This window comes from Mytilus californianus, unplaced genomic scaffold (assembly GCF_021869535.1).
Source record: "Mytilus californianus isolate M0D057914Y unplaced genomic scaffold, xbMytCali1.0.p SCAF_4, whole genome shotgun sequence".
In the NCBI taxonomy this organism is placed as follows: domain Eukaryota; kingdom Metazoa; phylum Mollusca; class Bivalvia; order Mytilida; family Mytilidae; genus Mytilus; species Mytilus californianus.
Window position 1 is genome coordinate 25,100,200 of NW_026262690.1, and position 15,579 is coordinate 25,115,778.

At 32.2% G+C, this 15,579-nt stretch overlaps 1 protein-coding gene and 1 long non-coding RNA gene across 2 annotated transcripts in view; one reads left to right on the forward strand and one right to left on the reverse strand.

Annotated features, from left to right (window-relative positions):
- Positions 1-1,790: 1,790 nt before the first annotated feature.
- On the reverse strand, positions 1,791-14,087 carry LOC127737773 (flavin reductase (NADPH)-like). The gene is made up of 4 exons (XM_052248682.1): positions 13,870-14,087; positions 11,569-11,776; positions 3,063-3,227; positions 1,791-2,022 (listed from the first exon to the last, which is right to left on the reverse strand). Exons 1-4 carry the CDS (start codon positions 14,005-14,007, stop codon positions 1,877-1,879), a joined length of 657 nt encoding a protein of 218 aa, XP_052104642.1. The 5' UTR covers positions 14,008-14,087; the 3' UTR covers positions 1,791-1,876.
- A 792-nt stretch (positions 14,088-14,879) lies between these two features.
- LOC127737774 (uncharacterized) overlaps positions 14,880-15,579 on the forward strand; it is a 55,091-nt gene continuing 54,391 nt past the window's right edge. Inside the window, exon 1 of the long non-coding RNA XR_007999812.1 lies at positions 14,880-14,963. This is a non-coding gene — a long non-coding RNA (uncharacterized LOC127737774). The remainder of the gene's footprint in view (positions 14,964-15,579) is intronic.

Consider the following 15,579-nt stretch of genomic DNA (forward strand, 5'->3'; position numbering starts at 1 on the left):
ATTTCACTTTGAACAGAAATATGGTTTAACATAGTACTCTAACATTAGATATGATATCACTAAAAATAGTTCTCTCAAATTAGATATGATGTAACACAATGTATATCTATTTTCAAATTATAATCAAATATGACTAATAGTTCAAAATATTTTTTCTTTCATTTGTCACAAACTAATATAGATCTGCAACTTATCTATCAACTTTATCTACACAATGTAATGTAATGAAATATATCCTTTAATAAAATAGATTATTATCTAATTAAAGGAGTTCACTTCATAAAAAAAAATTATATATATATATATATATAGCATTCAGAAAATTAGTTAATACAGAATAACAAACAAACCTACCACAAAATTCTTCAAACAATTTTCCAAAGAAAAGAAAAAAAAATCCAAAATGTCATTTATCATTAATACAATGTCTTTTAAAAATCTTTTGAAAAAATGAGTTATTTCCTCTTGTACAGAAATGAATTAATTCATCAAAAATTGAATTCTTGGGAAACGGCTATAACTGAACAACGAGAAAAGCTAAAATCATGAAAATTGAACTTGAAACCCATTTAGTCACAGGAAACAACATATCTAAATTTGAAAAAATTCTTCAAAGCATTTTCATGTAAATGAACGTACACTGTTTGGCAGAAGAAAGCCCGCCCGCCCGCCGTACATCCCCAAATCAATAATCGATTTTACTTCGAAAATCCGGTTAAAAAACCAAATTGCACGTGGTCGCTATCTTTTTATATTTTATATTTATGTTTATATCGGGTTATATGACCGTCGGCAGTCTTCGTATCTCATCTCGATGGTTAATAAGTTGACGTCTATACATAAAAATACACAAGATATGTTAATACATATTATTGAGTCCATGCATTGTTAATTGTTTATTTTAGACCTTTTTCTAATTTGGATATACGTTTATTTTAGATAATTGTGTCAAATCGGTGAATTTAACAGATAATGCACCTTTAAACAGTGTTATATTGGTAATAATATTGATTTTGTTTTAAATAAAATTAAAACATAGCTATAAAATGTGTATTCATTTATTTTCGTATGTATTCATGTTCGTGCCTAAGGAAAAATTGTATTTTTGCGGATATTTGATTTCGTAATTTTACATAAGTCTACATACAAGCCTATAGAAAATTTGAAGTTAAATGAACATTTAAATTCATACTCACGAATTGATACTTTAGTCTGGGAGAACAAGATTTAATCATTTGTTGTAATTGGCTCTTTAAACTAAATTCCAGTGACTGCGATTGCTCTTATATCGGTGCTTCGTGTTATTGTTTTTATGTTATTTGTTTCTTTGTGCTTCGAACCAAACTAATTGCAACTGATTTTTAAAACTTGTTTTTGTGTTGTGCTGTTACATTATTGTCCATGTTAGAGAGAGGGTTGATCGCTCACAAACATGTTAAACCCCGCCACATTCTTAATGTGTCTGACCCAAGTCAGGAGCATGTTATTCAGTGCTTGTCGTTGATTCATGTCTACCATATTTGTTTTTCGTAAACTGTATTTGTTATTAATTAGTTCATCAGTTTTCTGGTGTTTTTTTTTTTTGCCGTAGTCCACTTTTTGGACATTATTATTATTTAGGTTCTTTTTAAAACTTGAGTTATATTAATTTGATTAAAATATAATGCTTTAAGACGAACAATATAAGATTATTTATATGACACTTCGCTTAAATGGCCATATAGGTTTGTGCATAGAGACAAACATTTTTTTACCATTTCTCCTTGGTTTTATTAAAATAAACATAGAGACAAATTTATTATATATATTATCATATCATTCTTTACAACAATGAAAAATAAATAAAGAAAAGAAGAGAATTTGATTTTGGTCTTCTTTAAGTTTCAAGTCCTATAGCAACACATTTCTGGTTCCAGTCATGGCTGATAGCACATTCTAACATAAACTTTGCAACGTCACGCCGTGGTATTCTAATGACAATATCAGGAATGCATTGTCCCTCCTCTGCTTTTATTTCTTTTTCTGTAAAAAGTTAGAAGTGTATAATCAGACAAAGCAGCACACTAGTTGGTGTCCATAAATATTTCAGATTAGTATTGTTTAATAAAAAATATTCAACAAATTAAAAGTTTGATTTGCAACTTTCATGGTTAACAAATGTAGTCATCTGATGTATTACCCAAAACTTGCTAATCTTATTGTCAGTGGAAATCAATCCGTCATTTTACGATGTTTTACAAAAATATATAATGAAAAAAACTATTCCACAAACTTTTATAATAAATTCATTTATAAAGTACATGGATAATGACTTTGTTGTTTTGCAGTTTATCACAGTTCAAATGATATTACATTTGAAATTACTTAAATTCAACGAAATGGTAAAGCGAAATTTCCAAAATGTTCCGTATACCACATTAATTGTGAAACCAGTTGCTATCTGAGTCGGATCACCCCTACCAGATCATCCTACCTTGAGTTTCTTTGTTCTACATGCTTTCTTTTGTTCTGTAACATTTTGGCGGGAAAGTCGAACACTCAATAAAACTTAGAAATATTTAAGCCGAATAAAGACTAACTTTCAAAATTATGTAGAAAGAAAATCCACTAAATTTCCAGTGTCTATGTGGGGAATCGAACTCAAGACCTTTAGCATATGAAGCCACGATTCATACCCTAATCTAGGACGACTGGATACAAACTCTCTGCTAATTTAACATATTTAAACGTTGCATCCGGGGCTCATAAATGGTATATACTATATAGTTATATATAAAGTATATTATAATTGTTGTATGGCATTCTGAACTAGATATTATGAATCGTAAATGTTTTTTTTCATATAGTCTAGAAGAGTTGGCATGTAAAATAGTTATCCCACTCGGACTTGGTGTGTCAGTGTAAGATCACCCTCCGGCCTCCGGCCGTCGGGGTTATCTTCCACTGACACAACGCGTCCTCATTGGATAACTATTACGTTAATATATATATACGAATGTTTGAACAATAGAAATTACTCATGACATTTACAATTTCCATATTATCTTTGTATTTGTTATTACCTGAACTTGGATAGTTAGTAAGCCCAGGTGGTCGCACGACTGTGTAGTCTATATCCGAACAAGAATCTTTCAAGTAATCTTCCATTTCTGACATACTTTTCAATGTACTTGACAGAAAAATAGGTCTCAAAAAGTATTTAATTATTCTTGGTTCTTCTGGTGTACCTTGAAAATTTGAAATAATATATGAAACTGAAAAACAATAATATATGTTCATGGGACAAAATTCCCCGCTTGCGCGATCTCTTTTCCGTGATCATTGAACAATGAGATAGGGATCAAAACCGTAATTTAGAATATTATTTTAAAGTGAGATCATAATGAATGTCATGTATTAAGTTTAAATTTGATTATCCAACAACTTCGTGGTAAATTACTCTTAAGATCAGTTCTTTGTGTCTAGTTTTTTTGTTACTGTAAATGTTTTGTTTTTGTTTTTTGTGCTTAATACCGATCTGATCAGTCGAGCCATTTCCAACTGATTTTTACAAACATGTTAAACCCCAATATCTGTCCCAAGCCAAGAACCTGTAATCCATTGGTTGTCGATAGTTGTTGTCTGTCTTATTAGGCCGTTGGTTTTTCATTGAATTGTTTGTAAGATTACTACTAGTATATGGTTTGAGTTTTGCTCATTGTTGAAGGCTGTAGGATAACATGTACTAGTTCACATCTTTGTCCTTTGGTCTTAATGGATACTTTTCTCATTGTCAACCAATTATCACATCCTTATGTTTAAACTTTAATCAAAATGTTAACAGTATTTGGGACGGACGCAAAGACCAGAAAACATAATGCCTCCTACATACCCATATACACATATATGTAAATTATATGGCCTTCCAAATACCGTTTCGATCCCTAACATCACTGAAGAGACATTAATTGTCGAAATCCGGATATGGTGTACAAATTTTTGCATCTCATGTTTGTGGTATACCATCTTTTCCACAAGTTTATTGTTTTCTGTTTGGTATTAAATTAATATTAAAGATCCACTTCGTTAGATCAGGTGATCAATTTATTTGGCAATCACCAATGGCAGTCAGCAGGGTTTAAGAACATCAGTTGTTCGACCTGTTAGTCAAATGCGTTTTGTTAAAATAAACTTTTTCACTTTTTTTGGTCTTTTGGAAATTGTTGTTTGTGCTGTATTTAGTCCCCTCTACCAAGAAATTTGTTTTACATGCAAACGTATAAAAATTGCGGTTTTTATCCAACGCAATCATAGGTTTGAACGTTGTTTTCAAATTAGACTTTTATATATTTTTTCGTTTGGGCTTGTATTATATTTTCCTTCGGGTTTATATGATCCGTTCATCCTATTTCGACTCTTTAAAATTCAAGAGTCTATCCTAAATTGAGGTAAATTATATGGCCTTCCAAATACCGTTTCGATCCCTAACATCACTGAAGAGACATTAATTGTCGAAATCCGGATATGGTGTACAAATTTTTGCATCTCATGTTTGTGGTATACCATCTTTTCCACAAGTTTATTGTTTTCTGTTTGGTATTAAATTAATATTAAAGATCCACTTCGTTAGATCTGGTGATCAATTTATTTGGCAATCACCAATGGCAGTCAGCAGGGTTTAAGAACATCAGTTGTTCGACCTGTTAGTCAAATGCGTTTTGTTAAAATAAACATTTTCACTTTTTTTGGTCTTTTGGAAATTGTTGTTTGTGCTGTATTTAGTCCCCTCTACCAAGAAATTTGTTTTACATGCAAACGTATAAAAATTGCGGTTTTTATCCAACGCAATCATAGGTTTGAACGTTGTTTTCAAATTAGACTTTTATATATTTTTTCGTTTGGGCTTGTATTATATTTTCCTTCGGGTTTATATGATCCGTTCATCCTATTTCGACTCTTTAAAATTCAAGAGTCTATCCTAAATTGAGGTAAATTATATGGCCTTCCAAATACCGTTTCGATCCCTAACATCACTGAAGAGACATTAATTGTCGAAATCCGGATATGGTGTACAAATTTTTGCATCTCATATGTTTGTGGTATACCATCTTTTCCACAAGTTTATTGTTTTCCGTTTTGGTATTAAATTAATATTAAAGATCCACTTCGTTAGATCTGGTGATCAATTTATTTGGCAATCGCCAATGGCAGTCAGCAGGGTTTAAGAACATCAGTTGTTCGACCTGTTAGTCAAATGCGTTTTGTTAAAATAAACTTTTTCACTTTTTTTGGTCTTTTGGAAATTGTTGTTTGTGCTGTATTTAGACCCCTCTACCAAGAAATTTGTTTTACATGCACACGTATAAAAATTGCGGTTTTTATCCAACGCAATCATAGGTTTGAACGTTGTTTTCAATTTAGACTTTTATATATATATATATATATATATATATATATATATATATATATATATAAGATTTAACATTGTTGTGCTGATATTTAGAGTAATTATGAATATATATATATATATATATAGAAGTCTATAAAAAGGACCAACCAGCAAATGTACTATGTACCGGATCGTCTAGAATAGACGATACTGTGCAGATAAGGAAAAAAATTATATAAGTCTAGAGATTTGCACAACGATACTAATATAAGATGGTATTATACGAAGATGTTGTTAATAAATCGTGTTGACAAATATTTCGGCTTAACAAATAGCCTTCTTCGGTGTCAATTATTTTTGATAATAATTGACACCGAAGAAGGCTATTTGTTAAGCCGAAATATTTGTCAACACGATTTATTAACAACATCTTCGTATAATACCATCTTATATTAGTATCGTTGTGCAAATCTCTAGACTTATATATATATATATATATATATATTCCGAAAATTTACAGATCTAACATTGTTGGACTGTTATTTAGACGAATTATATATATATATATATATATATATAAAGTGCCTAGAAAATCAACCTAACGATGTTAGAATAGATCTGTTTCTTTACTTCCTCCCCGAGCGGGGCTGGATCCTGTACTTTTTATTTCTAACTTCTACGACAACACCACCTAGCATTGCGCAGACACCTTATCCTCTCCTCTAACTATAGCTGATAAAAATCAGCTTTCGTTTCGAGAGGTGTTCCCTTACTGAAAATATCAGCCTCCTGCAAATATTTGCTGCAAGTCTGCAGCAAACTTGCTGCAGACTTGCAGCGAACACAAAGTCTGTATTTGCGGCATGTTTGCTGCAAATGCGCTGCAGGTCTGCTGCAAACAATTTACCATGCAAACGAGTGTTTGCTGCAGACCTGCTGCAAACATTTTTATGCAAATTAATCTTTCTCTTGCGTGTTTGCTGCAGACCTGCTGCGTGTTTGCTGCAGACCTGCGGCAAACATTTATATTCAAATTAATCTTTCTCCTGCGTGTTTGCTGTAAACCTGAAGGAACTACATACATTATACAATTAACCAATGTCATGTTGTGTACACATCACGTTATCTATATTACACAGCAAATTCTGAAAAAGTTAGGTTACATGCATACCTGATTCAAATACTTTATTATTTGCAAAATTATCATAGCATTGGTAAATACCTTTTAAAAATTAATTTAAAGTTTTTTTGTTGTTTAAGTGTACGTGCTCAAATGAATTGCATGCATGCATATCTAAAATACCAAAAAAAAAAGGTTGATTTGAAATTTATTTTGTGCATATATCATGTATATACAGCTAGTTTAAAAATCAATATTGTCAGAAAATTCAACTTGCGTTATTACAACAAAATATTTGATAAGTTACAATCCCAAAACATACTGTATATTGGTTACATGTTTGAAAATGTTTTTCAAACCTTCATGCATTTGTATTTGTGGAGGGGACGAATTTTATAAGTTAACACTTCTATGAAGAATTTCTACTTACAAATAATGTCTTTGAAAATTAAACTTTTAATTTCCAATCTAAAATGCCTCCCTGAGCACTAATATATAACATGACTCAAACACCATCAACATTTTCAAATTTCAAATCTTTATCTTCCAGGAAGTTACCAATAGTCATGCTCAGTCATTTTATGTAATTCTTGCAATGCTACTGCAAACATATAGAATTGTCAAAGATTTCTGCAATCTAGCTGCGAACATCCCTTATATTCTGGTTATACCCCGCTTTAAAAAAAGTGGGGGTATACTGTTTTACCTCTGTCTGTCCTTCTGTCAGTCCATCCGTCAGTCCATCCGTCAGTCAGTCCGTCCGTCCACTGAATATTTTCGTCGCATTTTTCTCATGAACTACTTTACAAGGATTTCTGAAATTTGGTTTCAGGGTTTATATAAGTAAGTTACACCGTGTGATGCGTTTTCAGATTCATCACTCAACAACTTCCTGTTTACCGAACCCTTGTATTATTTTCACTTGTATTATTTTACACATGATAGCCAAGTTGAAAATTTTCGTAACATTTTTCTCAGGAACAACTTGACAAGGATTTCTGAAATTTGGTTTCATGGTTTATATAAGTAATTTACACCGTGTGATGCGTTTTCAGATTCATCACTCAACAACTTCCTGTTTACCGAACACTTGTATTATTTTACACATTATAGCAAAGTTGAAAATGTTCGTCACATTTTTCTCAGGAACTACTTGACAAGGATTTCTGAAATTTGGTTTCAGGGTTTATATAAGTCAGCTATACCGTGTAATGCGTTTTCAGATTCATCACTCAACAACTTCCTGTTTACCGAAATATTTCGGCGGGGGTATCATTAGTGAGCAGTAGTTCACAGTTTTACTTGTTTTTCCTGCAATCTTACTGCAAACATAATTGTTTCTGCAAGCTTGCAGCAAAAAGCTGCAATGTTTGCAAGAGGTTTGCAGCTAGCTGCAAACATCTGCAAACATTATTCAAAGGGTTCCTGCAAGTCTGCTGCAGATCTGCAGCAAACATTTCAGTGTTGTAAGGGATTACCTTCCCGTAGGAATTAAACAAGGATATTTGATACAATACACGAAGTATTCTTTTAGTGTAGAGAAATGATCATCTACTCATCTCTTCAGTATAATTACAGGATGCTAATCTATTTTTAGAGGCATACAATCACTGTAAATTAATATATGTATATGTCTGCCTTTATATATAAGTGCCTATAAATAGCAACACATAACATACGAATCTATTTGAGTGTGGATTAATCAGTACAAAGATTAATTCAATTACACAAATCAAATTATAAATTGCCTAACAATGTAATTTTAACACACTATTGAGTATGTGAATATTAGAATGTTTAAAATATTTAAAACGCGATAAAAAATAAACGCAATATTTCGCTAGACAAACTAGCTTCATCAAGCGTGCATCTATCCAGGTGAAATCGGATGTAGATAAGAAACTTTTGCAGCTCACTGTACATAAATTTAGCTGTCTTGTAAAGAATTCAAAATTTGGATGAAGTTCAAGATTATTTACAAAATTGGTGGTTGAAGTTTGCAACGTCCATTGGTCAATATCAAAGGATAAAAAGGACGATGCTGTGTACTAAATTATTCTTTATCTTTCCTGTATCTTTTCTCGTCTTTTTCATTAAGACCATCAGGTTCTTAAGTGTGGAGCTGTTGGATATCAAATGTATCCATTGTTTCTCCCACATACTGAATGCCACAAGTGTTACATGTTAGTACATAGATTGAGTTCTCCGTTTTACAGTTGGAATTTGAGTAGATGGTATAACTTTGTTTTGTAAAGGAGCTGATGAAAGAACTGCTTGTATTGGCAGCTTTACAACATAAGCAATTCCTTCTGCCACATTGTTTGTAGCAACCGGGAGGTGGAGTAGGTTGCTTTGTTAATACAGCTGTCACTAATTTGTCACGGATGTTTTTAGGTCGTCTGAAGTCCATGACTGGTGGTGAGGAAAATACTTTTTTTAAATTGGAGTCATTTTCTACAATTTTCCAATGCTTTTGAACAATGGATGACACATTTTTAAAATCAGGATGGTAAGTGAGTACAAGAGGTGTTCTGTTGACTCCTTTATCTTTATCCTTGTATCCTCTGCCTATATATATATATAAGTATGTCTGAACCAGTGACAACTCTACAGCAGATTAATCCATCGGATCACCAGCAGTGATGGTGATACATGGCTGTGTACATTCTGTATATACAACTCGTCTAAACATCAGCCCAACAATGTTAGATCTGTAAATTTGCTAATTTACAGATCTAACATTGTTGGGCTGATGTTTAGACGAGTGGTGTATATATATATATATATATATATGTAGGACTCCGCGATGGTACTCCAACCGTGATAGTCACGTTGAAGTGCGATGGTTTAAATTCCAAATCGTGATAGTCACGATGAAGTGCGATGGTTTAAACTCCGAACCGTGAAAGTCACGATGAAGTGCGATGGTTTAAACTCCGAACCGTGAAAGTCACGATGAAGTGTGATGGTTTGACTTTGAAATGCGTTTTTGACCATGCTATATTTTGATGATCGTATTGTGATGCTATATTGTTGATAGCTACGCCGAAGTGTGTTGGTTGTAACGCTGAAGTGCGATGGATTACTAAAATTTCAATGTTTTTTCATATGTCAATGTAGAGGTAAATTTGTTTGTAAGATGCAGCTTTTCAGTTTTTTCTAAGTAAACCATCGAGAGTATAACCCGTTTAAATTAAAACAGTCATTATGAATAGTCATTGAATTTCCAGTCATAACTAACGTTGTAGTTAACTTTGTTAAAATGATTTTTTCTGTATGTGCCTGTCCAAAGTCAGGAGCCTGTAATTCAGTGGTGGTCGTTTGTAACTGTAAATCACATTTGTTTTTCGTTCAATGTTTTGTACATAAATCAGGCCGTTAGATTTCTCGTTTGAATTATTTTACATTTGGCATTTCGAGACCTTTTATAGCTGACTATGCGGTATGGGTTTTGCTCATTGTTGAAAGCAAAACGATGACCTATAGTTGTTAACTTCTATGTCATTTATTCTATGGTGGAGAGTTGTCTCATTAGCAATCATACCACATCTACTTATTTTTATATTGGACAAAAATAGGCCAACGTTTTTACAATCGTTCAGGACTCTACATGCAAATATTATTTCCATTGAAACTAGCACTTATTTCAATGACTGAAAAACGTGGTAATTTTTTAAAATGCAATATGATAAGGGACTTATCAACTTATCAACGTAGGTAGTTTATAATGTAACGGGAGAAATATGGAATGTTTGGTAGGGACACGTAATTTATCCTTTTATAGCCGCTCTATTATGGTCTCATTACGGATTACCATCCCAACCAATGCGTTCATGTTACAAGACAAAATGACACATAAAACACAACTATCTTATTTGTGAAACAAAAAGATCAATAGTTTGATGGATATCAGATGTTTAAATTCAAGTCGTAACTATTTAATGCATATTCAACATGTGAACAAGTAAATGAAGGGCTTATAAACTTTTAATGCTACCAGAGAATATGAATGTTTAGTGGAATTTAGCCTTCCGTAACGGATCCTATTATTTTCAAAATCTACAGAAGAAGATTTGGGTTTTTTTTATGAATGATGGAGCATGGTATTCTCTGTCCGCAGACAAATTTTCCGCATTATGATATTACGGTACTAAACGTGGAGCTCGTGAGAGAAAGCATGTAAAGATAAACTATTAACGAAGAATTATATTTATATGCAGCAAAATTAAAGAGGACAATCTCTCATTTAGTGTGAAACTGTAATTTAAGACATTTAGACCATCATACTTCAGAGAAAGGAACATCGCACTTCAGTGCAAACCATCACATCTCAGCGTTGCATCGCACCCCGATTCTTACATATATAAACTCACAAAAGTTCGATACACATCCAAACTGTCATTACATTGGAAAAATATGAATTTTGAAATGCACAATAAATATATTGAAATAATGAAAAATACAATTTTACACAAACTATATCGTAAAGCTAACCGATAAATCCAGTCAATGTTTACAAAAGGGCCAAGCTGATCTTCTAGTAGCGTGATTGTCTTGAGATCGCGATATTGTGGGATTGATTCTCATCGAGGTCGAACGAAAAAGAAGAATTTGCTACTCCACATTTGATTTTTAGAAAATTAGTAGTTGCTACTTCTCAGACAAGCACACAGCATGTAGGAGTAAGAGCAAAGACTTGTCGGCTAGGATTCAGAATACTATGTCCGGGTAGGGTGACATGTCTTTCTTGGGACTGCTACCTTGTGACCTAGCTCATTAAAAACCCGAAAGTCATACTATGCATTTACAAATGTTGTCTGAGATTGCCCTGACATCTGACGGACTTTTTTAAGACTGACCCATCATGATGCCAAATGGAACCTTATTTGGAAAATTTCTTCTAAAATTTATGTCTCTAAAAACAGAGTCAATATTGGTAATAAAATACAGGTTAGGTATAATAAGCGCACAAAATTCGAAATAACATAATACGGAAGAACTTAAAAACCCAATAGGTAAAACATAACTTTTGTAAAGAACAAAACAAATGCTTTTTATCTTATAACATAAATATACTTACTAACTGTGCCCCAAGCAGACATACAAATAAGACGTTTTTTGTTTGCAGTTCTCATCGCGTTGACAATTGGTTTTATGCTGTCTAAATAAAATGTGATTGGAGACCATCCTAAAAAACTTGGTCGACATCCAAGACAAGATACCACGGCGTCTGTGTTTTTAAAAGTTTCCACCAAGTCATCTTCTTTAAGGATGTCCACTTCCTTCACCTTGTTAAACAAAAAATGAAGTATGACCTGTTTCCGAATAATTTATCATTTTATGACCACATAACTTATTTCAAAAAGTTTTTCTATATTTCCTAAAATGTACTTTGTCATAGATTCGTGTGTGTACTTTGTGGTTCTCGCAACACTATGTTGTATTTTTTAACATAAATTATATTTCCAAATCGCAAACGCTTAACTAGTATTTCTTTTCAAAGCTTAGTCAAAATTTTGATGGAAGTTAGGTTATGCCATGTCTTTCTAATACAAAAAAAGGATGTCCCTCCGATTCATTTTTTTAATGTAAAACTTGTAATGAAATGTATTAAAACTGTCTTATCTGACAATATAAAGCGTCGATTTATGTTTATTTGTTTAAAAATCTTTAAAAGTTTTTCATTTTTTTACACTCAGCAATATTAAATTCCACTATTTTTTATTATCGTTTCGATTTTACAACTAGTGAGTAGAATAAATATAGGGGAAACTAGCCTGTATACATGTACCTCTATACAGTATTTATAAATTTTGATTACCAATCGAAATCAAAGATCCCATAAATACATTTATTTAAGCTATATTAGATATATATAGATACATGTAGATAGATATGAAACATCTGTTGGTATTCACTGACTATATTTCAATCTTATCATTTCAAAGTTAATATTTGACAAAGTATTGAATTGATATGCCATAGGGCTTAAATGATGACATCAGACAATGTAGTGTGTCCATATTAATGCACATCCAACCCAAATAACTACTTACAATAAAAAGGTCTCAATATATATTAGCTTCCCTACTTGTTTTCTGCCACACTATTTTTTTGTTAAATTTTACGTGAATGTGACAATGTTTGATCACCCCTTTCGTATTTCTTAGTCATCCTATCCATGTATATTCATCATATAGGGTTTGTACAGTGACAATTTGATTTTTGTGGTTTGCTTTACACAAATCTATCAACGTTTCACAACAAGAAACCGGCCGGTCATCTTTTGTGAGGGAGGGGGCGGGCTTTTTTTAACAACAAAAAATTGATTTCATGTTTTTTAAACAATGTTGTTTTAAAAATCAAGTGGGAAAAAAAGATTATTTCAATTGAAAATTGGTAAACAATATTGCTTTTAAAAAAATCTTGTTCCTGTAGGTTACTGAAAAAAATAAAGTTGAAAACTAATGTTTTCCCTAGAAAAAAACTAATGCCTAATAAAATATGCATGGTCGATGCTTCAGTACATTCTTCAAAAAGTGAAAGCGTTGTATATTTAATATTGGTCCCAGACCCGTCGTATATAGACTGACTTATCACTATGACAAATCATAATGATTTACTAAGTGACATGGACATTTACAATGACCAATGGTCGCTCAACAATCTCTTTTGCCTATAAAGATATAGATTAATTAGGTTGTTTTTTCTTAATGATGTTGTTATGACTATGTCTATCAGTTATATCACTTTACTCAGTACTTGGGAGTACACTATAAAGTACTCTGTAAAAGCAAGTGTACAATCTCCAAAAAACTAGGGATTTAATTTTGGGCAGGGCCCAGTCTCCTAGCTTATGATGAAGCAAAGATCGATACGGGAAAAATCGGTAAATTCGTTCTTATAATGTTATAAATACTACAACTTAACATATAGGACATCATTATATAAAAGACCATTTATGGAAGCTGTCAGTATTATCGATTTTGATCATTTATGATGTTAAACGTATAAATTTTAATAAAAATGTACAAGTCTATAAAAGTCTGCGCTTATTAAAAACCCATTCCAGCTGTTACCTTTTATGTTGTTACAATAATGGGCAATTAAAATTATTCTGAATATATCGTGTTATTTTTGTTCAAGGTGACGATCTCTTTCCACTACAAACACATGTTCAATAACGATGTGACAAACTGCACATTACAAATAAACATCCTAAAAAAAAAACCATATGAACAGGTAAAAATTACTGTGTATCCTAAATTTATATATCAAAATGCAACCTCTGCTTGAATTTGAACTCGCCTAAAACTTTGTTAGATATATATTCCAATTCATTATATCGCTTTTCAAAATCTCACATGTACCGTTAACATACCTTAAGTTTATCGTTCGTTACTGAGCTAAGTCCTTCAGGATTTCTCACCAAAGCAAAGACTTCGTGCTCATTTTTCAATGATTCCAACACAAACTGCAAACCAGTGGGACCTGTTGCACCAAGAACGGCAATCTTCATAGTACCTGTCAGTACTGATATCCAACTTCTCAGGTGGCAGGTACCAGTTCTTAGCCTCTGTGCCAGTGTCCCACGTAGAAAATTAGTATTTAAAAACTTTGGCTATCTTTGACACTTCACTGGGCAGTGATAAATAAAAAGATTTAAAATTCTAAGTTTGCATTACACAATGCTACCTTCCCTGTTTTCATTGATATGCATCATTCATGGTTTTATCTTTGTTTGACATGAAAAACCTAGAGTCCCATATACATACTGTTTGAAGGCTAGCTATACATTTTTATCATGTTTTCCATTGGTCAAAACAATTGGTTCTTTAAGGACAGTGTAAAGTGTCAAATTTTGATGGTAAGGATAGGTTCCGCTGTTGTTTATTCGAGGTGCAAGTGATTAAATTAGATGATTTTGAATGATTTTCTTGTCAGTAATTAGCAGGTTTGATGCAATGAGGTCTGGAATAGGGTGCAAAATTGAAAATTTGACATGATTTTGTCCGTTATCTGGGAAAAGTAGGTGATTCGGGATAAAGAAACAATATAAAAAACATTGACCAGAATTACTTCACTATCAGTTTCAATTTATTCTTAACACACAAAAAATATCTAGGCATGTTTAAGTCTTACAGATTTATTTACAGAATTTTTTTTTAATTTGGCATGCACTTGCACGTGAACTAATGAAAAAAAACCTGGTTTCTGCCACCATTAACATAGATGATGAAATTAAAATGGAAGGCAGAAGGTTAATTTCACCTTTTAAAAATAATTTCAAGTGTTTTCACTCTAAATCACCCCGAAAACAATCAGAAAATACAGTTTCAGGGATTAACTCATGGTTTTTGTAAATGCATTGAAATTCGAGGAAGATAACTCTATTCAGATACTGATTTTCAAGTTTTATACACAAGTTGAAAGAGTGTGTTTGCTGCAAAAATGTTACTTACAGTTGACTATTCAGTAAGCATATGATATTCCAAAATGTAAAATATGTATAGTAATCAATAATTTACAATGATTCAATGTTTTTCTGATTATATTTTCAGTGGAAAACAGCACTTTTTGTATATTCATAGTGTAAATAAGTAAATATCCCAATTGTCTGACTTTTTTAAATGTCAGCTTACACAAAATGAAAAAAATAAGCTTTTCTCTGTTTTTGAAACAAAAACAATTAGTCAGTGGATGTTTGCTCTGTACAGGGCAACAGAATAAAGGCTATGGAGTTTATGAAACAAGATTTAGAGGGAAAAAAATAAAAAAATTTGCCCATCGACTCAGCTACTTTATCTCTGACAATTTTAATCCAATGGATCATAAATTGAATCTTTCACATTTATGTCACAATGAACTGTGCTTAAGGAAAGAACATTCATCATAGAACCACAGAGAATAAATAACAAGCGCAAGATTTGCAAAAATAATGCAGAATGTTTGTTACACTATGGATACCCAAATGTTTACTGTAACATTCAGGTAAAGTCTCTCCTGTTAGCGTATTGATGTTCATTTATCATGTTCTCGTTTGCACAGTTTTTCTGAATGTGTGGTATTCACCCGTTTTGTCACAAAGTCT

What these genes read in the sequence shown, in the direction of transcription:
- LOC127737773 (XM_052248682.1), bottom strand. Translation starts at nt 14,007, where the DNA reads ATGAAGATTGCCGTTCTTGGTGCAACAGGTCCCACTGGTTTGCAGTTT. An exon ending in GTCTGCTTGGGGCACAGTTA is followed by an intron (nt 3,228 to 11,568) that starts GTAAGTATATTT and finishes CAAATTTTCAAG; the next exon opens with GTACACCAGAAGAACCAAGA. An exon ending in TACTAACTATCCAAGTTCAG is followed by an intron (nt 2,023 to 3,062) that starts GTAATAACAAAT and finishes AACTTTTTACAG; the next exon opens with AAAAAGAAATAAAAGCAGAG.